The 21,946-nt window shown below is 36.5% G+C and overlaps 1 protein-coding gene across 2 annotated transcripts in view; it reads left to right on the forward strand.

Moving 5' to 3' along the window:
- RORB (RAR related orphan receptor B) overlaps window positions 1-21,946 on the forward strand; it is a 198,352-nt gene that overhangs the window by 121,664 nt on the left and 54,742 nt on the right. Inside the window, exons 1-2 of one of the 2 annotated variants that reach the window (XM_021707173.1) lie at window positions 6,576-6,664; window positions 19,930-20,015. In XM_021707173.1, coding sequence (XP_021562848.1) covers window positions 6,625-6,664; window positions 19,930-20,015 — 126 coding nt within the window. In that variant the 5' untranslated portion in view covers window positions 6,576-6,624. Of the gene's footprint in view, window positions 1-6,575; window positions 6,665-19,929; window positions 20,016-21,946 lie in introns of those variants that run through there. The other variant, XM_008074362.2, reaches the window with a different exon arrangement.

The following is a 21,946-nucleotide window of genomic DNA, read 5'->3' on the forward strand; positions in this document are numbered from 1 at the left end:
ATGAGGAAACAGTGGTTCTGAGAGGTTTCACTTCCTAAAATTGCATAGCTAGAAAAGTGGAAACAGAACCCTGTTCTAATTCTAACATACCCTTAAATCTCTTGCTCTTTTCTCTGTCATATCTACCAGCCATTGACCCTAAGGTGTAATGAGTGTTTAGTCATTCTGAGTGTCAAAGGATAAATGAATGAATGGATATGCAAATTTCTATGTAAAGACTTTTGGAGGAGATTTTTTTCAGTGGTTTGAAATCAAAATAAGACTACCAATACATGTATTAATGATAGCTATAACATTTACTGAATATCTTTCATCACAACCACTGTCATCCATGCTTTACATTCATGTTCTCTTTCATGTCTCAAATAACAAAACAGAACTGCATCAGTTGTGTACCATTCTCATCTCCACTTTACAGGAGAGGAAACGGAGGCACAGAGGGGTTAAGTAATGTGCTCTAATCCTACTGTTAAGTAGTAAAGCCCAGATTTGTATCCAGGCACTGAAACTCTAGAACAATGGTTGTCAATTGGGGCCTATGTTTTTCCCCAGTGGATATTTGGGAATGTTTAGAAACCTTTTTTTGGTTGTCTTTGAACAGAGGGGTGATACTGGCATCTAGTGGATAGAGGTCAAGGGTGTTTATAATGCACAGAACAGCTCCCCAGGCAAAAGAATTATCTAGCCCAAAATGTCCAAAAAAAATGGCGAGGGTGGGAAACCTTGCTCTAGAACCTGCATCTGTCTATATTTCTTTACTACTGAATTTATACACAGTCATGGAGATAATGCGTGCAACATCTCACATTACTGATATTAATTCTTACCCACATGTAATCTCATAACTCTTTCTTGTGACAATATTGATTATAATCTGTTACAACAGTATATTACACTGTACATCAGAATGATCTTCGTATCTCATATGAAAAATAAAAATGTCTGGTCTCACTTCCCAAAATTCTTGCTAAATTAGTCTGATGTTAAGTCTCTTGGGAACCAGATTATTTTTTAAAGAACTCCCCAAGTGATCTTAACATGCAGCCAAGTTTTGAAAATGTGTAGAGAGAAATAACAGAGATTTTTGAAGCATGGAACACTTTCTATTCTTCACTAAAGGAATAGCATAGTAATGGTTCAAAGTTACTGAATGCCTATTATGTGCCCAGGACTATACTGAATACTTTGCAGAAATCATCCCACTTTAAATTCTTCAACAGGTCTATCAGGTGGATGTTCTTATTGCCTGCCTTAGTTTGGGCTGTTACAACAAAGCACTGTAGATGGTGGCTTATAAATGACAGAAGTTTTTATCTCACATTCCTAGAGGCTGATAAGCCTGCTTTCTGGTTCTAAGCCTCCTTACTGTGTCCCCACATGGTCGAGGGACAAGGCAGCTCTCTTGGGTCTTTTGTAAAAGGGCGCTAATCTCATTCATAAACTCTCTGCCTTCATTATCTAATCACCTCCCCAACGCCCCACTTCCTAATACCATCCCCTTGGGGGTTAGGATTTCAACATAAGAATGTTGGAGGGACGCAACATTCACACTATAGCATTGCCACTTTGCAAATGATGAAACTGAAACATCAGCAAAGTAAAATACCTTATCCGGACTGCATACCTAGTATGTGACAGAGCTGTGAATTAAATCCAGCTCCTTCTGACTAGAAAACCCATGCTGTAAACCAGCAGTTCTGAAACGTGAGCGTGCCTCAAAACATCCAGGCAACTGTGAAAACATAGACTATTGAGCTGCATCCCCAGTCTCTGATTCAGTAGGTCTGGAGAGGGTCTAAGAGTCTACATTTTTAATAAGTTCCCAGTGATACTGCTGACTTTGGGGGCAACACATTGAAAAACACTAGGCTAAAGTGGGACCGTTTCTGAAACTCAAGCTATTTTTAAGTGACATTTCTTCTGTTTAAGGAGATCCATCCCTCATTTCCTCTTGAATCTTGGAGGGGTTTTGTAGAACTTCTTCTGTCCAATGGCTTAATGTCTTATGATACCAGGGACAATCCTAAGCACCATGTTTATGTAAAAAGTACATAAAAACTGCTGTCTTCTGTGGAATGGAGTCCAGGGAGAGCCACCCAGGGAGAAGTCAACTTCTTCGCCCCTCTATTGATAAGATCCCTAAAAGTAAATCTGCCAAAGGGAGGAAAAGACCTAAACCAATTGGAAAATGATTCAGAGTTGCAACTAAATGTTATACAAAGGGAATGAAGGGAAAGGTAGTGCATTAAAGGAGAACTGTAATTCAAGAGAAGTTATTTTTTGTTTCAACTTCTTTGTTTGTATACTTAGAACCAACTGTGATTAAATAAAATGCAAAAAGAGGCAAGAACTTTTTTTCTTAACCCATCCCACAGCCCCACTAAACAGCAGCAAGAAAGCAGGCAGACATACCCCAAAGATGTGTTGTCAATGTCAAATATGAGTCAGAGAAATCATGAAAGTAGGTGGTGAGACTCATGAAATCATGAAAGTAGGTGGTGTTGCAATCAATCAGCAAGTATACACTCACCCATTGATCAACCCCATTCATTTTATTGAATCCCTATGCTAGACCATAGGAGACATACAAAGAGAGGGTTTTATCCCTAAGGAGCTTATAGTCAAGGTGAAAGGTAAGCACATAAACTGGATTAATGAAGAGCACCAGGACCAAATGAGTGGTAGGGACACAGGAGTTCAGGGTAAGCAGAAATTACCATGGGTGGAATGGTCAGGAGATGCATTACAGAGGCAGCGGAAGTTAAACTTGAGAATAGGTTGGATGTGGGTAATTGGAGCACAGTGGAGAGGGACCTTCAGTACCAAGGAGGAGAGGTGGCATGAAAAAGGCAGAGAAATGAGGCATTTGAAGTGGCTAAGGTGAATGATCACCAGAGCCTAGGACCACAAGTCGATGCCTAAAGACAGAGCTGGCCCAGGATGTGGAAAGGCAGGCCAAGTAGGAGCCTGGGTTTATTTTGTGAAACCAAAGGGCTGAAAAGTTTTTGATGAGGAGAGTGTTGTGATAAAAATATAACTTTAGAAAAATGCCAACCATTTCCTGCTTTCCTGATCACAGGCTAAATTCACCCCTCATGCCTGAGCTCCATCTCCAACCCTGCCCTTTGTTTCTTTGGGGATGATCATGGCCTGTGCATCAAGATTCAGCTCACTCTGTTTCTCCGCTCTTTCATACCCACTTTCTGGTTGGCCAGGACAGGAACTGAATTTTTATCACAGCTCAGGAGACGTGAGAGGGTATAAGTTTCTACCCCTGATATTTGGCTTTCAGTCTCTGTGAATGGCATCTATAAATTCCATTCCACTCCGGTTAATAATTAATAACCTTTAAATAGTTCTCAGAGACCAATTATGTCACCACATTTGAACTACAGTATAACACATGAAACATTTGACATTCCCAAATCTGTTTGCTTTCTGACCAAAAAAAAAAAGTTCTGAAATGACTTTCTACCTATAGGTCTCCTAAGAATATTGGTTTTAGTATCATGCAGAAAACTAACAATTATGTTGAAACTATTCAAGTAGGATTTAATCCATAGGTTTTAAATATACACTGGACTATGAACTTCATCGTGTTTATTTTCCAGTGCAAATAGTATTAATTACTTATGAATTAATTGATAAGTCTCAGATGAATGAATGATAACCAGAGTCAACAGCCAAAATACATATTCTTGAGATAAGCAAAGGCAAGTAGATTCATATTCAACTATGTTTACTGAATTCTCAATATGGTTTAGACACTGTGTTAAGCACTTGCACATTTACTTCCTATATCAATTCACATGTAGATGTTACAATCTCATTTCAGAGATGGGCAGCCAGCCTGAGGCACAGAAAAACTTAAGCATTAATTACCCAAGAATTCACAACCAGATGTGCTAACCCAAAGTCCAGGGTTCTTTCCTTGAGTTGTTACCAAATCCTAACAAATACTTAAGTGCTTATGACTATAGTTTCCCAGATCCCTCCTCATATTCTGACACAGTAGTTGGTGGGGGTTAGGAATTTATAATATACATTTCTGGTGATTCTGGAACGTTCCAAAAGTCTTCAGTCCTGACTGCCCATTAGAACCACTATTCGTATGGGATTATTTTTGTTGTTTTTTGCTTTGTGTTTGTTTTTTGTTTTTCCTTTGAGTTGAGGTCTCACTTTGTTGCCTAGGCTGAAGTGCAGTAGCATAATCATGGCTCATCTATAGCCTTGACCTCCTGGCAATCCTGCCTCAGTCTCCCTTGCAGCTAGGACTACAGGCACGTGCCATCACATCTGACTTATTATTATTATCATTATTTTTGTCTTGCTATGTTGTCTAGGCTGGTCTTGAACTCCTGGGCTCAAGCAACCCTCCTGCCTCAGCCTCCCAAAGTGCTGAGACAACAGGCGTGAACCTAGCCATACCTGGCCTAGAATCACTTTGGAAGTGTTTAAACTCCAGATGCCTTGGCCCTGTACCACATAAATCAATGGGAGTAAGAGGGGAATCCCTGGGCATCATATTTTTAAGCTCTCCAGATTATTCCAATGGGCATCCGGAGCTGAGAACCACTGGGCTCAGCTCTACCATCCTGAGAATAATATTGAATGGACTTGCTAACTTCCTCTCTCCGCCTCTCCACTCCTTGCCTTTCTCCCTAACAAAAAGCACTTCTACAATGTAGACCAGGAAAAAGTGGAGATCTTTAAGAAAAGATAAGAAAGGAAGGAAAGAAGGCTCAAGAAACCATTGGTAATAACAATGTATTGTATTCAGGGCTTTTGCTAAATGAATAGATTGTAGGTGCTCTTGCCATTGGGGGAAAAATGAGTAATTATGTGAGACGATGGATTTCATTTAGTAGAACTAGTGGACTTTTTTTTTTTAACTTTTGTTTCACTAAGCAACCACTTTACTATGAGGGGGGACCTCCCAAAAAACAGGGATTTATTTATTTAAAAATTGTGTTTTTATTCTTGCATGTTTAAACTTCAGTCACCTTCAAAGTATTTTCTGTTTGATGCAGTACACCTATCAAGACACTTTTTCCACTGCTCAAAATCGTTTTTGATCTCATCAGTTTTGATGCCTTTCTAGTGCTTCTGCCATTATTTTATTTTGCCATTTTTTTGTTTCACCTCTTCCATATCAGCAAAACATTTTCCTCTGGGGACATTTTCATCAGGGAAACAAAAAAAAAAGTCACTCGGGGGCAAGATCAGGTGAATAGGGAGGGTGGGGCATAGAGGTTATGCTGTTTTGGGGGTCAAAAACTGCTGAGCATTCAGCGCAGTGTGGGCAGATTCACTCATAAATCATCCATCATGAGATGGACAAAGGCATTGAAAGAATCTCCAAAAAAAATTTCACTGTAGCCTATGCAGCCTCTCCCAACAACACTAACTGGTACACTGATGCTGATGGGTTCCTAGAATGCTTACCTAGGGAAAAACCTGTACTATAAGAGGCCCACCCTTCAAAAAACTTCCAGATTTTTTTTTTTGTTTGGTCCTCCTCATCATATATATAGTATATGCATATTGTTACATTATGTTGTAGACCTTAAATATACACAATAAAATTTATTTTTAAAAAATAAATCAATAGGGAAAAAGGAAACCATTTGTGATAAGCAATTAGTGGAAAGAACTTGAGAGCTGTGGAAGGTGGTAGAGGGAGGTGAGGGGCAAAGAGGAAGGTTTGAGATTCATAATTGAAGCAATTTAGCAACTCTAAGCAAAGTTAAATAAAGCTAATACTTATGTAAGCATTTTCCTCTCATATAGAGAGCATATTTTTTCCTATGGAAGTTAAAGCAGTTTTTTACATATTTACATATTTATTCTTCCTAGTGACAAGGATTGAGGATCAGAAGTTTTTATCTGTGTTTCTTCATCATTTTTATCTTACAAGTGGGAACACTGAGGCACACTAGGATAATGACATCCCTTTAGACTTCCAGTTTGGGGCCAGGTGAGGTCACCGGGTGTGAAGTCCCCAAACCAGCTCCCAGGCTCTGTTGCTGCTGTCGCTGCTATAAAAGTATGCATATCTCTTAGACTGTAAAATGCTCCTGTACTCTACTAATTACTTCACAGACAACCATGATCCAATATTTTGGAGAATAGGAACATGGTAATACCTTTATGTGATCCTTCATCCAAAATAATTTGAAACAAACTGATTCTGAAGGAAATTTACGTTACGCATTTATAGTCACAGGAATGACTTGCTACATACCATATGCATATCAGATCTGTTTCCAACAGGATGAACGCAAAAGGGAATTTAAGTACAGAAATTTTACGTATCTGCCCACTTCTGGGGGGAGGAATGATGTTTTTAAATTGCTGATTGCTATTAAGCAAATGCTGCATTCTTTAGCAAATAAATAGTATCAAAAAGAAAAACCAATATTCTCCCTACTGCCTTCCTTGCCCGAGCAGCCTTTCACCCTTACTTAATGAAATGGAACCGTTGATACCTTTAACTCCTCTTTCATTTAATCTCATTAATGCAGTCTGTTGGGATTTTAGTTGTGGGATAACACAGGGGCAGTCGTCAGACCTTGAGTGAAAAGTGTAATATTTTTCAGTTAGACTTTCACTTACTACGTCAAAATGTGTGAGAACCAGCTCAAAACGAAAGCTGACGCCACTGGTGAGTTTTACATTTTCTTCTCTCTTCTGACATTTAGCTGTAGGAACCCTCCTCCAACCTAGAAAGTAAGCATTGATAAGCTCTCAGCAAAATAAATTGATAGCTAGGTGTGGGGACAATAAGATATTTTCTGACTTAGGAATGTATATAATAAACAAGTCACTCAGGCTTAATTTTACCCTGGAGAAGATATTTGTATATAAATATTGTCACATCCTGGGGTGAATTACCAAATGCACAATTTTGAGATTAAATTCAAGTAGTCATCTATCACATTAAACTAATATTAGGCTAACCATATAAACATCATTCTCACAATTTTGTAACTTTGATTTTAGTCATTGGCATTGCTATCATTATGATCATTTTACTTTTCTAATTTTTTTTAAAAATCCTCTTAGTTTATATCTATTATACCAGACACTTTCTCATATGTGAGAAATCTATTTTTTTTTTAATCTATTTGGTTGAATGATTATTAACAATTATGTCTGAGTTTTTCTCTCAAATTTTTTACAAGGAAGTTAGTGCCTAATTCCCTAAACACACATTCTTTCTTAACATAGACAGGTTTTGAACATTCATTTTACAAATAATTCAGAGTAAAACGATATATCATCATTGCTTTGCTCGTACTAGGTAGCAATGAACAACAGTTGAAAATATTAAAATGTTACTTGATATAATTGTTTCAAATAATATAAACATTGCAATGTTCAAAAAAAGTTACTAATCAAACAAAATTCCTTTAAATATACAAACTCAGAATCACATCTTGCCATGATGCTTAGAGCTTCCTGGTGCTTATATTTTTAGAAAAGAGATAGACACCGTTTCTGTGCCGTTACTCACCAATTTCAAAATATATGTATTTAACGATTCTATTGGTGAAATAAGCTATTACCAGCAGATTGCAGTTCTGACATCAGTGGAGTCTTTAAGCAACTATTTATCCTTACTGCTGACAGATTTACTCAGGATATTGTTGCTATTGTTGTTTAGAAATTAATAATACTGGATGTACTAACGTCTATGTATTTAATCCTCTTTGGGCCTGAATCACAATTAGCAGAGGCTCACAGGTGATCAGAAACGTTTATTTTTTCCTCTGGTTTGGTTTCAAAAATGCAAGTAAACATAAAGTTACCTTCTGTTCTAAAATTGCATACAACAGTGCTCAATTTTAGTGGTTTAAGTGCACACACTCACACATACACCTCTCACATTTTAAATGAACTATATGCACACATGTGTTCTTACATTTTGTAAAGAGAACAATATATTTTTCTTTTTAATTTTAGTAGAATTAAAAGAAATATCCTAAATTAAAGCTGCAGCTTTTTTTAAAGTTACTACAGTAGAATAATTGGCGCTATGCTTAGCAATTTCTGGTTTTCGCCAGCGTCTTTCTCCTCTAATATTTTCACACACAAAAAAATCTCTGTTTCCTTAGAAGTAATTCAAACCTTCAAAAAATGGGGAAAAAAACTTCTTCTACCAATTCGGTTCATCTGGTAGCATCAAAATACCTTTGGTACAAATTAATGTATAAGAAGAGTGAACAAATGGAACAACCATAAACATCTCTATTCAAATGTTATTATAGACTACCAAACAATAGTTATGAATGTGTCACCTGTTTAAAAAAAAAAAAGCAGCTCAAAAGGAGGAAATTTGTTAAAATGAAATTTGAAATTATAGTATCTATTCTCACTACTTTTTGCTGCAATTATACAGAATGATGTTGTCTCTGGGAATAAGAAGAGACAGTCATCGTGTTCATACAACTTCACCAGCTTACATAAACACTGAATAAAGCTGTTAGGGATTATGTGCAGCATGCTAGATCTGATGAGCTCAAAAATAAGATAGCTCGGGTCCTATAATATTTAGGATTATGCTAGTAATCTCTTTAGAGAAAGTGTGCAGTATCAGCAGAACAGGCACTCCAGTCTTTGAGGGAGCTCTTCACTAATTCTACATTTGTTGGGTGGCTAAGCCTCTGCCTCAGTCCCACACTGGCACCGGGCCTTTGTGATGTTTAGCATGGGGTAAAATTATAAGAGTGAGCTTCTAGAGTGACATTCTAAATTATCATTTTACTTCTGAAGTAATTTCTGCTGCCGTGTGCAAATGAGGAACACTTTCCTTTAAATTCTGTACATCTCCTTTTTTAAAAAGGCCCTGTGCGTATGGATTAACAAACTCAAGCAACTAAACTCTGAAGTCATTCCTATCTCTCTTCGATTTTATCATTTTATTTTTCAGATTCAATGCTAAAGCAATAAGACTAGACTGCAACTTTGCTGTATTAAATACTATAACACAGTAATTTTCAAGGCAGAAATTGGCAATATATTTAGTCATGTTATCTATGTTAACATTAACATTATCTATGTTAAAAGAAACCAAAGCTTTTGCAAATAACCCCAAAAAATGAGTTTCTAAAATGTGAGTTCTTTGTTTCTAAAATGTGAGTTCTTCTGGAAAGTTTACCGATGTCTCTCTCTCTCTCTCTCTCTCTCTCTCGTGCATGTGCACTCTCTCTCTCTGTCTCACACACACAAACAAACATCTCACCTGTGTTCTGTAGTTTGTCTATATAAGTATTTGCTGCATCAGTAGCTAAGGACATCTTAAACAAAGTGTTTGTAAACATTAAAAAGTGATAAATAATGCTACAGTCTAGTTTTTGACTACTCAGGTAAATTATAAGATGTTATAAATCAGTTAAATCATTATTAAATCAGAAAGAGAAATGTTAATACAGTTCTAACATTCTGATCTTATATGGACATCCTAATATGGGACAATAGCTCACCCAATGCCTCATGAGGAAATATGATGTCATTTTATTTCACATGGTTTCTTTTTTTCCAAGAACAAAGGCTTTGAAATTGGATTCTGATCACTGTATTTTAGAATATATTCTCCTTTTTTCTGTAGTCCTGGCTTGTCTCTTTTTTTAACATGCTCAAAAAATTTAGTGTTTCTTTGCCACCAACCAGAAAAAGACGTTTTGCTTATTTTCAAACTCTCTGAACAAGTGCTGAGAACTTCAGGAATGGTCTCTACTGGTTCTGTCAATGAAGAGAATGAGAAATAGCATTGTGTGCTTTCTACCACTAACTTTAGTTACTTGGGATTTTCTTTCTCATGTGTGTGTGTAATTTTTACTCCAACCTTTGAATTGCTTGATTCCAAATATATAATTTATTGGCTTCATTTTTATATTTAGCAAGCATGTTCCTATATCTTTGATCTTTTCAAGCATTCTCCAAAATAATGCAGCATAAGAACTATATCTCAGAACACAGTGAATAACACTAGATTGAACTATATGAAATTGCCACTATTGACAGATTTTTGCACAAAAAGATGGCAATTTCACATGATTCAATTTGACATATGATGAGTAACTACAGATTGAGGCATGGTGGTTTGATAATCCTAAAAGCATTCTGCTACTATTTGCTTTTCATTTAACCCCATTAACTAGGTCCCCAAAATAAATTTAAATACCTAATCTGGAATTTTGCTCTTGTTATTGGATTTTCCTCTTTTAATCTTTAGCCATCAACTTTACAGTTGCCCTTTATCTACACATTTACTATTTGAAATTTGCTCAATTCTAATACCTGACTAAAAAGCCACCTCAGCACCAAGCCTTCCCGGCTTCCCCTTCCAATTTCATTTAACAGTCATTGTCTGTCCTGTATTCAGGTGATTTCAATGTGTGTGGCTGTAGAATCATAGTATTCACATAGAAGATATAAACTTGGGGTCATTGTTTTTATTAAACACTGGCCAGGTCATGTGTTCATTGAGCAATGACCAGGCCATGTTTTCCTAAGTTTTGGCCCCTTCCCCTACCTTGGGGAGGTAAACCTTCTCTCTCTCTCTCTCTCTCTCTCTCTCTCTCTCTCTCTCTCTCTCTCTCTCTCCAGTTTATTTTCTAAATAGACTATATTTGCCAATCTAAAAAAAAAAGAAGATAGAAACTTGGTTTTGAGGGACAACCTTTTGGGCCCCCTCCCACTGTGGGAGCTTTTCTGTCTGCTCAATAAATCATGTTTTCTCACTAAAAAAAATAATAATAATAAATAAATAAAAGAAACTTGGTTTTGCACATATTTGAGGTATAAAATAATCAGATGTTTGCTGAATGGATAGGTTTTTTTTTTCTCTTTTAATTTTATTTAAAATTGTGGGGTACAATTCAGGGATAGTTATACAGATATTCACCGTGCAGTTACCCTTATCGATGAGGTATGCCCCCCCCTTCCCCAGTAGTCGATATCTATCTACTACTGTCAGTCCCACCTCCCCATCCCCTCACCCCCCTCCCCGCAGTTTCTCGCCACTTGAACTGATAATTTTTAAAGTACTCCTTACTTGTCTTTGTTGGACTATCTTAGATGATCCTCACGACTCCAGAAAGACGTACCTTTATACAGCTCACTTTTTTGCATAATGAATGCTATTTTTAGTATAGTTTTGGATATACAGAATAATTGAGCGGATAATTCATAGAGTTCCATATACCCCACACATGCACAATTTTCTCTATTATTCATATTTTTCATTAATATATTTATTAAATTAATAGACTGATAGTGATACATTATTATTAATTATGGTCCATGGTTTACATCAATGTTCACTCTTTGTGTTTGTGCTGTTCTATAGGTTTCGACAGACATATAATGACATGTATGTGTCATTACAGTATTATACAGAATCGTTTCAATACCCTAACAATTCCCTGTGTTCTACTCGTTCATTCTCTGCTCCCACCTGAAACTACTGATATTTTTTTCTTGTCTTTATAGTTTTGCCTTTTCCAAAATGTTACATAGTTGGAATCATTCTGGCTTCTTCCGCTCATTCATGTGCACCGAAGTTTGTTCCATGTCTTTTCATGGCTTAGTAGCTTTTTTTATGTTGCCAAAGAATATTTTGCTTTACAAATGTCTCACAGTTGGTTTGTCTTTCTTGGTTGTTTGCAGTTTGGGGCACTTTATGAATAAAGTTGCCATAAACATTCGTGGGCAGGTTGTTGTGTGGACATTAAGTTTTAGGGAGTAAATATCTAGGAGCACAATTACTGGGTTGTATGATAAGACTGTGTTCACCTTTGTAAGAAACTGTCAAACCACCTTCCGAAGTGAGTGTACTATCTTGCATTCTCACCAGCAACAAGCAAGCATTTCCTTTGCTCTGCATCCTCTCCTGCACTTGGTATTCATTCTTGGTCTTTTAGATACAGTCTTCCTGATAGGTGTGTAGTGATACTTCATTGTTTTTTTTATTCAAAATGCCCTGAAAACTTATGACATTCAGCATCTTTTCATATGCTTATTTGCCATTCATAATCTTCTTTGATGAGGTGTCCAGATCTTTCACCCACTTTTTTAATTTTAAGAGTTCTTTGTATATTTTGGCTTCAAGTCCTTTATCAGATACATGTTTTACCATATTTTCCCTCAGTCTGTGACTTGTCTCTTCTTTCTCTTAATGCAATTTGACTTTTAACATAGAAAACTCGATTTTTTTTTATTTTCTGAAAAGAGATATGTTGCTCCTTTTGAGTTATTTTCCAGGGAATAAACGCTGCCTGATCATTCTGAATCATCTCTGGAACTTGGTTTGTGGAGTGCCTCCAACTATCTTCTTCCGTGAGGGGGTGTCGCATAAACATGAGCTTTCCGTTGAAGGTTTCGACTAAATGGAGACTAGAGAAAGGAGTTCAGAAAAAAAATTAAGGAGCTAAAGAGAGACACATTTTATTGACATAAGCAAAATAGTTACTGTTTTCTTCTTTTCATAACTGGAAAAATTAGCTGTCGAGTAGAGTAAATGTAGATAGATAGATAGATAGATAGATAGATAGATAGATAGATAGATAGATAGATAGATAGAAGATAGATAATTCTCCTCACAGTAGTAGAGAGTGTAGATTTGGGGCAGACATTCTGACAGGTAAATTGCAGAATATCTTGCCTTTCTCTCTTCCGGGACTTCTCAAACTTTATTGTATAAATGAATCACAGGGATATTGTTACAATTCAGATTCTGATTGTGTAGGCCTAGGGTAGGACTTAAGTGTCTGCATTTCTATCAAGCACCCAGGAAAGGCTAAGGCTGCTGGTCAGGGACCACACTTTGAGTTACCCAGTCTCAGAACAGCAGTACGATAGATAAAAGGAATATCATGAGTATCTACCATGACGATAGAACTCTGTGTTTACTAATTTGCCTTAATGAGATGGGGACAGTTTTTCAAACGTTGCATTTCCCAAACTACCATGAATAGCTAAAATGAGCACATTTCTCAGTTTCAAAAATTGTTTGACCTCCTTACTTTCACCAAAAGAGCTACACTTTGTGCAGTTTGATTTTTTAAGTAGAAAACCTGTATTTCTTTTTAATCTTCTCAAGAGAGCTTTTGTCAGTACTGAATATCCAGAGAGTGAGCTGACAGCCACAACCCGAAGAGTGAGTTTACAGAAGAGGGAGGAACCGCTACCAAACAGTGCTAGAATGTGAAGAAAGTACGGGGGTACAGCTAACAATCATTCTATCTGCAAAGGAAACCTAGTACACTGGGTGTTCATTACAGTAACGCAAGATGTTTCTGGAATTTGCTGGCTTCTCTTTCTTCTGCCTTGTCAATTAGTGACCAGAGTTTCTTTTTTTTTTCCCCCCTCCTGGCCTTGCAGTTATCCTACTTTCTTTATAAACAACAACAAAAAATTCATAAAAGGCAATCACAGAAACTACTTTTCCAGAATCCTGTAAAATTTTTATCTTAATACCAGGGAAATTTAAAAATTCCATTCATTCTTAGAGTAACCATGACTGGGATTATCTGGACATTATAGAGCAACACTTCTCAAACTTGCATATGAGCCTGGTAATCTCATTTAAAGAGCTAATTCTAATTCAGCTGGTCTTGGGTGAGTCTTGGTAGTCTGAATTTGCACTATGATCCCAGGTGATACTAATGTCGCTGGTCTACAGACCACACCATTAAGTGGTCATGGAAGACTTTAACTGCTCTCAACCTGAGTGATGTCAGGTTTCATAGTCATATTATCCCATTATAATTAAAATATTGACAGGATAAGAGGTACTTAATGGGAATTAATTCATAAACTATGGGCTTAAAACCACTATGTCTTATAAAAGTGATTCATTTTGTTTACAAGGGAAATATTTAATGTATTATCAGTTACTGCTTTCAGTGATTATACTAATTGTTGTCATCATTATTTGTTGGTCTCATTTTCTATTGTTTCAGTCCCCTGGGGAGTTAGAGTGAGCAAGTAACTCTGCAGGGATAAATACTCATATGTAAAAGACAGATCAGCCCCCTATGTGATAATCCTACAAATTATGCATTTCAAAAAAATTATTTTTTGCCATTGTCATATGGTCACATTTTTTTTCTTAACCTAGCTTCCAATGATAAAGAGTACAGGGAATTAGAATAATATAAAGTTAAATGTATCTTTAAGTCATTTAGGCTCCGTCTATCAACAGAATGGAACAGAAGGCTCACACAGTCCATCACCCAGAGTCTCACAGAGAAGAGTTTGAGAAAAGAGGGAGACTTAGATGAGAGCTGTGAGTGTTATAGTGGAAATTAGACTGCACTGAATTTCATGTGCTGTTCTGCAGGCAGGAAGCTGACATTAAGATGCATTCCGTGCTGACAAGATATACTCAGGCACAATCCTGATCCAACACCAGGAATCGTTCTGAAACACCATCTCCTAGTAGGATGTAGGGACCAAAACTCAAGACTTTGTTCCCTGAGGATCTCATTTTTTCAAGATCACCTCCCACCCCAAACTTAGGGATATTGTTTGATGAAGCACAGCTAAAATGGAACCAGTCCCATGGATACCTGCTTCATCACAGGCCTGTGGGTTTAATGTTATGTGACATCAGAAGCTTTTGTGCCTAATAGAGGTAGATACTTATCAGTCTGCCAGTGAGAGAGGGAAAGAGTACAAACAGAGATTTTAACTTGGATTTGTCACAGATGGTAGATGAGATACAATTTGGGTAGATGAGATACAACTTGGGCTACTGAGACCATCTGCAAAAGGATTTTTAACCAAAATAGTCATCTTTATTGGAAATTTCTACATGTGTAAATTGTGCTTTACTCAGACATTAAGAGATTTAATTGCACTGCCCACTTTTAGCATAACTGTAAAATTGTAGGAAACAGAACTGACAGGCAAACCCAGTGTCCAGGAATGTAGCCTGTGTCCAGGAATATACCGTCCGGCATCCAGGAATCATAGCCTGGGCTGATGCTTCTTACTTTCCTTAAAGCAAAAACAAAAGCAGAAAACAAAGATGCTGCAAATATAGCCCCAAACCCAAAGTCAGGAAACAGAGAATTACTGTTCACACTGTGGTATTTTAAGATCTGGCCTGGTCCTGAGTTTTTTTTCACCTTGGCAGGTGGTTTACATGGCAGAGAGAATGCCCAGTTAATGACTTAATTTACTTAGTGCCCAGTGGAGGCTGTATTGTGTCATATCAGGATAACCTGGGGCCTTTTTGAAAATATATACCCCTCACTCTCTAACTTCTTTTCACCCCAAATATGAAAAATTGGTATTGCTTTAAAGCCTCTATTATAAAAGGGAGTATATCACATCTCTTGTTGTACTGAAAGAAAAAGAGGTTTAAGACCACTGCTTTAAGAAGTTATAAAAATTCTCCTTTAGGCACCACAGAAAACAAAAAGAGACATGTAACCTTGTCCTTGTCCTCAGTGGATTTAATATACCAAGAATATAAAAAGGGCCAAGTTGAGTTGTAAGAGTTGGAATGGGGAGAATTAAAAGCCACAAGAGCAAACACAGTAAAAATGTGTCCTCTAGCCGGAAAGCACCTGAAAAGTCCATTATTACCACTATTCCTGATGGACGCTTTTAAGAGTTGAGGTATTTTGTTGCATCGAAATAACACATTTTCTAGCTAGCTCGTTAGCATGGATTAGTTTATATAATCTTAACACCTGCTGACACCCGCAGGGGTTCTGAGGAGACATAACTATAAATGTGTACATTTTGATAAGCAGGAAAAATTGTAAACATGGTGGCTCTGTGTGAATTTGTGGCAAGAAACTCTAAACAAGGGACCTATCTTCAAATAGGGAAGTCAATTTTGACTACTGCATAACTGTTGAGTAGGTTCTGCCTGCCAGATCATGGGGTAGTAAATTAATTGTATTTCACCAATTTTTCTAATATAAGGCAAAGCATCAAATTATTTTACATCTTTCATGATACTGTTTGACACTGTGAGAATACTGTTCCAAAAAAAGAAAAAACTATATAGCATTGCTTTTATAAACAAAAAAATAGTAAATAAAATTTTAACTATAGTCTTTACAAAGGCCTACCAATAGAAAAATACAAGTGAGAAGAATATATAATATATTGAAGAAAAATGAAAACCGAATGAGTTTCTCTTGAACCATCTCTCAGGACATTTTAATTCATTAAAACGTGTTCCTTGAAGAATGCTATCGTTGAACAAATCCATGAGTCAAGCAAAAGTACAAAAGTCAAACTCTTTCCTCAGTTTCCTTCTATTACCTTCGTTGTCACAGCTGGTGATCTCCAAGCCACCAAGTCTTCCCAAGATGTTTGGTTGGAAACCATAAGTAGCATGTCACTAAACCTGTATTCACTGCAAGACAATCCCACAAGAGGTTATGCCTGGTATCATGATAAGACATTCAGAAATGGAGGACTTTGGAGCAATAATGTGATCTTTTGTTTTAATCACTGTCTGAAATACTCTGTCTTGAAGATGTGCTTTATAAAATACATGATATGAACTATAAAACTGTAGCTTAAAAGCAGCTTATTTCTTTAAGTGAGAAAAAAAGAATTAGTACTTTAAATTATTTAAGTTTACCTCAAATTATTTATTCTGCCATAATAAGTAAAAGTGGTCATAGGGTTTCCAAAATTATAACCCCTTCCCACACATGACAACACACATATGCCCTTTATAGTGACTTCTTTCTCTTTAAAAATGCTGTTGAAATGTTTATAGTTCTTCAGGATTACATGTTGAGCCAGGATTATAAATATGTATAAATATGCAGATGCTCTATCGAATGTTCCTTATCTCATTTGTATTTCCGAAATTGTGTAAGATAACCTTTGTGGCTTTCAAAAACATCTTCTCACACCCCGGGGGGCAAATTACCTCTATTTTCATTTCCTTTAAAGTTAGATCATTTTATAATTAAGAACTTATTGAAGCAGATTTTCCCCACGTGTAAGCTACTCCCTGGGGAGTAATTTATGCAGAGAGCCTCTGACTTAATATCATATAAGCTAAAAACTATACAATGGATGCCTGGGATTTCTAGTCAATTTTGTGATCATTATAAACAATCCACTGTTTGAAAGATTATCTCAGAAAAAAGAAGAAAAAATCCAAAGTACAAATAATTTATAGTGTCATTCATTAGGCTATTTTTAAATGACAAGATCTTTAATAAAGGAATAATAATGTACTTGTCATATTTCTTGTTCAAAAGTGTTAGAAAAACAAGTTCATAATGATGATGATAGTGGTGTCGACTGACATTTTCTAGTTTGTCATTATTTACAAGGCACTTCTACGTAAAATGTCCATTTGATCCTCAGAAATTTATGAAGTTTGTCAGCTAAGCTTTATAAACCAGAAAACATAAGATCAGAGATTTTGATCTTGGCCATGGCTCCAATCATTAACAGACTAAGGACTGGAGTTGAGGAGGACAGAATAGAATAGTATCAGATCTCCTATTTTTCCCTATCACAAAATATTGAAAACAAACACTAGTTCGTGTCATCTGAAAACTGAAAGAAACAAAAGCAAATACAAATACACACTCAGTCTAATAAGTATTTTAAGTGACTTTGTCTCTTCTGATGTTTTTTATCATTAGCTCTTTAGCTGGTGCTATTGGAGTAGCACAGGAATTCAAACTTGTAGTCTTCCTTTGTTTTTACGGGAGTCAGAGAACTGAAGGAAGTATCAGGAAATTTGGCTAATTTCTGGTTGTCACTTTCCAAGTCAACTCAAAAGCATCATTAACAACCTGAATCTTCAGTTTTTTTCATATGAAAAATAGGGACATAACACTGAATTTTTGCTTACAAGGATGATTTGAAGTTTCTGTGAAATATTTAATTTTGGAAAACTTAATGTGCTACCCTAAAGCTGAGTATTGTCTTTTTTTAAAGTGTAAAACAATAAGAAAAGGACGGTAATATCTTGCATTTATTTGTTTTGTATATTCAAAAGTGAGAAACTATAGAAAAGCATCCAAGTGGCAGATTGATGTACAAAGCATTTTGAAGTATATTTTGCATAATTATTTTAAATTGGGAGAGGAAATAGCAGATCTTCTTAGTGTGTATAATTTTAACAACTCTTAGAATACGCGTACTATCAGAGACACAGGAATCACTACATTTCTAAATAAATTTTATCTCATAGATTCATCCATAACCTCTAGGCTGATGATTTAAAATCACCTTAGCAAGAGGTTCTGTGCACAAGACATCACACCAAATTGCACACATGCAAAATGGAACTTCAGTGCCCCACCATATTTCACAAAGCAATTGCTTTATTAACATTCCCATTTTTGTGACACCTACTACTTTATCTCACCCTCTTCTCTAGGAAACTAGAAGTCACCTTGGATGCTTCATCAATTTCCACCTCTGTACACTTTCTTTCATCATGTGATCTCTCTCCTGCCTTGAAGCCATCCTTCTGTCTGCTTCTTCCTCTTCATTTGTCCTGTCACTGGTGTAATAAGCCATGCTTTCATCTCCTGTCATCTAAGTTAGAATTAGCCTTTAGTTGGTCTTATGCTTGTTTATGGTTAGCCAGCCAAACTCACCTTTCTAGGGTACCCAAACCACCACTTTCATTTCTTCACCCTGCTCACTTCCTTAGTTCCTTATGGCTAGTGGGATCAGGTGAAAACTCCTCTGCCTAACCCCAGGAACTCTATAACCTGGCATCATCCTTCTATCCAACCATCTGACCTAAATGTACATTATAGCCAAGTTGTTGTCTCAGTGATCACAAGACCATAATCATCCCAGACCTCCAATTATTTTTCATTCACTTCTGTCTTCAGAAACGCCTTTTGCCTTTCCTTTTGGCTTAACCCAATCCTAGTCTTCAAAATCAACAAAAATGTCTTCATCCTCATTGAAAGTATTTCAGTTCCTATTAAATTTATATTTAGTAGCTTGGCTGGGTGGCTCAGCCTATAATCCCACACCTCTGGGAGGCTGAGGTGAGTGGATTGCCTGAGCCCGCGGGTTCAAGACCAGCCTGGGCAACTTGGCGAGACCTCATCTCTACAATAAATCAAAAATTAGCTTGGCATGGCAGCACATGCCTGTAGTTCCAGCTACTTGGAAGGCTGAGGTGGAAGGATCTCCAGAGCCCAGCAGGTCGAGGCTGCGGTGGCCGGGAGAGGCCACTGCACTCCAGTCTGGATGACAAAGTGAGACTCCAACTCAAAAAAAAAAAAAAAAAAAAATTTATATTTAGTACCCGCAAAGTCTACCATTTTTTCCTCTGATTTCTCCAGATATTAATTTTGTTTATTCATTAGATTATTGGTGTCATTAGCATATCTTTTCCCATGTCGACAGCCTTTATTATCTTAGAGGACATATACAGCATGCTCAGTAAATATTGGACTGACTCATTATTGGCCTTTTTGAAAGTAAACATCCATCCACGTAATGTACAGAGCTAACATGCACCCTCTTTTTCCAGTTTTGATTTATTTACTTATTTAAAATATCATTGAGGTAAGGCCATGTGAAAGCTATCGGTGACTTCGTGTTTCAAGTGCAAAATAAGAAAACTAAAGTCATATGTGCAAGGGATTTTTGAGTCACCTTATATTAAGGTCAAGTTTAAAAAGGAAATAACGGTGAAGGCAAGTGTTTAGAAAACGTGTGGTTGCTGGTTATGTTTTTGTAGTAAGAAAAACAAAGCAAACAATAGCAGAGGGACGTCCTTTCACTTAGAAGTTTAGGAAGGCCATTCAAATAGTAACGAATGATGCCCATGCTGCCACCCCACCCCAGTATTTTCAAACACAAACATTATGGCAGGGATAGATGGCGAAGGAGGTACACAGGGTGAAAGAAAGAAGACAATTCTGTAAGCTCAAAATGTTTATTTTCCCCTTTCAGCACAAATTGAAGTGATACCATGCAAAATTTGTGGCGATAAGTCCTCTGGGATCCACTACGGAGTCATCACGTGTGAAGGCTGCAAGGTATGAGACTTTAATACCACACTGTTCTGTATTTGCCTCAGGCATCTGTGTACCTCACAAGGCACGTGGTGACACCTTTTATAGAAGTCTTGCTAAAGGATTCTGTCTGCTGACAGTCAGGAATTCTTGCTTGGTGGGTGGGAGGGTTGATTTTCTCTTCTTTTGCCTTTTACCTTTTTGTTATTGTCTCACTGGTCAGCGGCACCTTAAAAATGAATTCTTATTTAAAAGCTTGAGTTATTCACATTTACAGAGAGAGAAATACTTGAGTCTTGTTGTTTTAGCAGTATTTGCTCCAGCAAACTCCAGGGCACTTATTACTATACTAAAAAAAAATAAAGGTTAACATAAAGATGATAAACTAGTGGGCATATATTTATCTATCTGCTTGAGAAAGTAGAAGTCAAGGTAACAGCTGCAATATGCATGTGGCCATTCTTTATTTTCACATTTCAAAGAAAAAAAGAAAAGATAATTGGAAGAATGGTATGTTACAAGTGGACAAGAAAATATCTAAATCAACTAAAATCATCTTCCTCAACGTCTTCATTTTTCAATGAGGTCCTAGGGTACAAGCAAGACTATGTCATTTAACCAACATCACTGATCCAGAGAGTAAAGAACAGAGCATATGTGGCCAGAAACACGGGTTTCTCAATCCAGCGTTCCCTTCCTGAACAGATTCTCCCAATCCTTCCTATGACAAATTAATTCCTGTGAGCTAGTTGCTTCTTAAATACAGATCTGGGGAGAATAGTGGTTAACATGAATCTAATCTAAAATAGGAGAAATTCAAAATTTAACAGGAAGTTTTTAAAAGTTAATTCTTAGAAGGAAAGAAAAAGTGAGAGACAAAATAGCAATGGAAATCAAAACAGTTCTACAACTTTTAAGAACCATGTGTAACCAGAACAAATAAAATGCAATGACGGTCTGGGAGGAAAAAGGTGATATGCTGGCAAAGTTATTGGCATGAACAATTATATTTTTGATCAAGGATAAATTATGAATTTAAGGTCAGCAAATTGACAGAAATGTAGCACAGTCATAGATTCTAAGATCCAATTTTATTCTTAAAACACTTTTAAATATAAAGGAGACAAAACATACTGTAACTGTAACATAGTGGTGCTGTGTGAAAAATTGACAATGTCTTCATAATAGTCTCAAAAACAAATATGATTCCTGGAATGGAAACTGGAGGGAAGAAAAGAAAAAAAAAATAAATGAGGATAAAGTGATACAGGGAAGAAAATATTAATGTACCAACCTGTCAACATACTGATCTGCTTTAGAGACGATTAGTGGTAATCCACATGTGAACATCATAAGACTTTCCTCACATGCTGCTCCATTGCAGACCTCTAATTAAGAGCATGTTACCCATTTTCATGCAATTTTTCAACTCACCAAGAAGAAACAATAGAGCAAAGTTATAAGCCGACAATTTGGTACCCTTCTTTGAATAAGTTATCACTTCCTCTGGGCAGGTAAACAAGTAGCTTTCTTCACAAACAATAATAATTTCGGAACCAGAACCCTCTCCATTGAAAGCATTTCTATCATTCTCTTGGCTTGTTGTGTAGTCATAAGAGCTCTGGTCTAGTTTACATAATATCGACTAAAAATTACTTTTCAATCAATGTCAAAATGAGGATGTTTGGCACTTCATTGTATAAGCTTTACTTGGAAAATGTCTGATTTCAAAATATGGTTATATATTCATCTTAAAAAGCAAAATATTTTAAACAGTGATTTCCAAAAGATTTAACTATTGCACAAATATAATCCAACAGGCCAATAGCCAGGAATGAGTTTCATCTTTTCCATTTAAAGAAGGAATATACAATCAAAGAAATTATGCTGTTATTATGAAGCATACTCAGAGGTTTCAGTTAAAATGATGCTGTACACTATACTATTATTTTTTT

Source organism: Carlito syrichta, unplaced genomic scaffold, assembly GCF_000164805.1.
Source record: "Carlito syrichta isolate Samal-C Ts95f unplaced genomic scaffold, Tarsius_syrichta-2.0.1 Scaffold316420, whole genome shotgun sequence".
In the NCBI taxonomy this organism is placed as follows: Eukaryota; Metazoa; Chordata; class Mammalia; order Primates; family Tarsiidae; genus Carlito; species Carlito syrichta.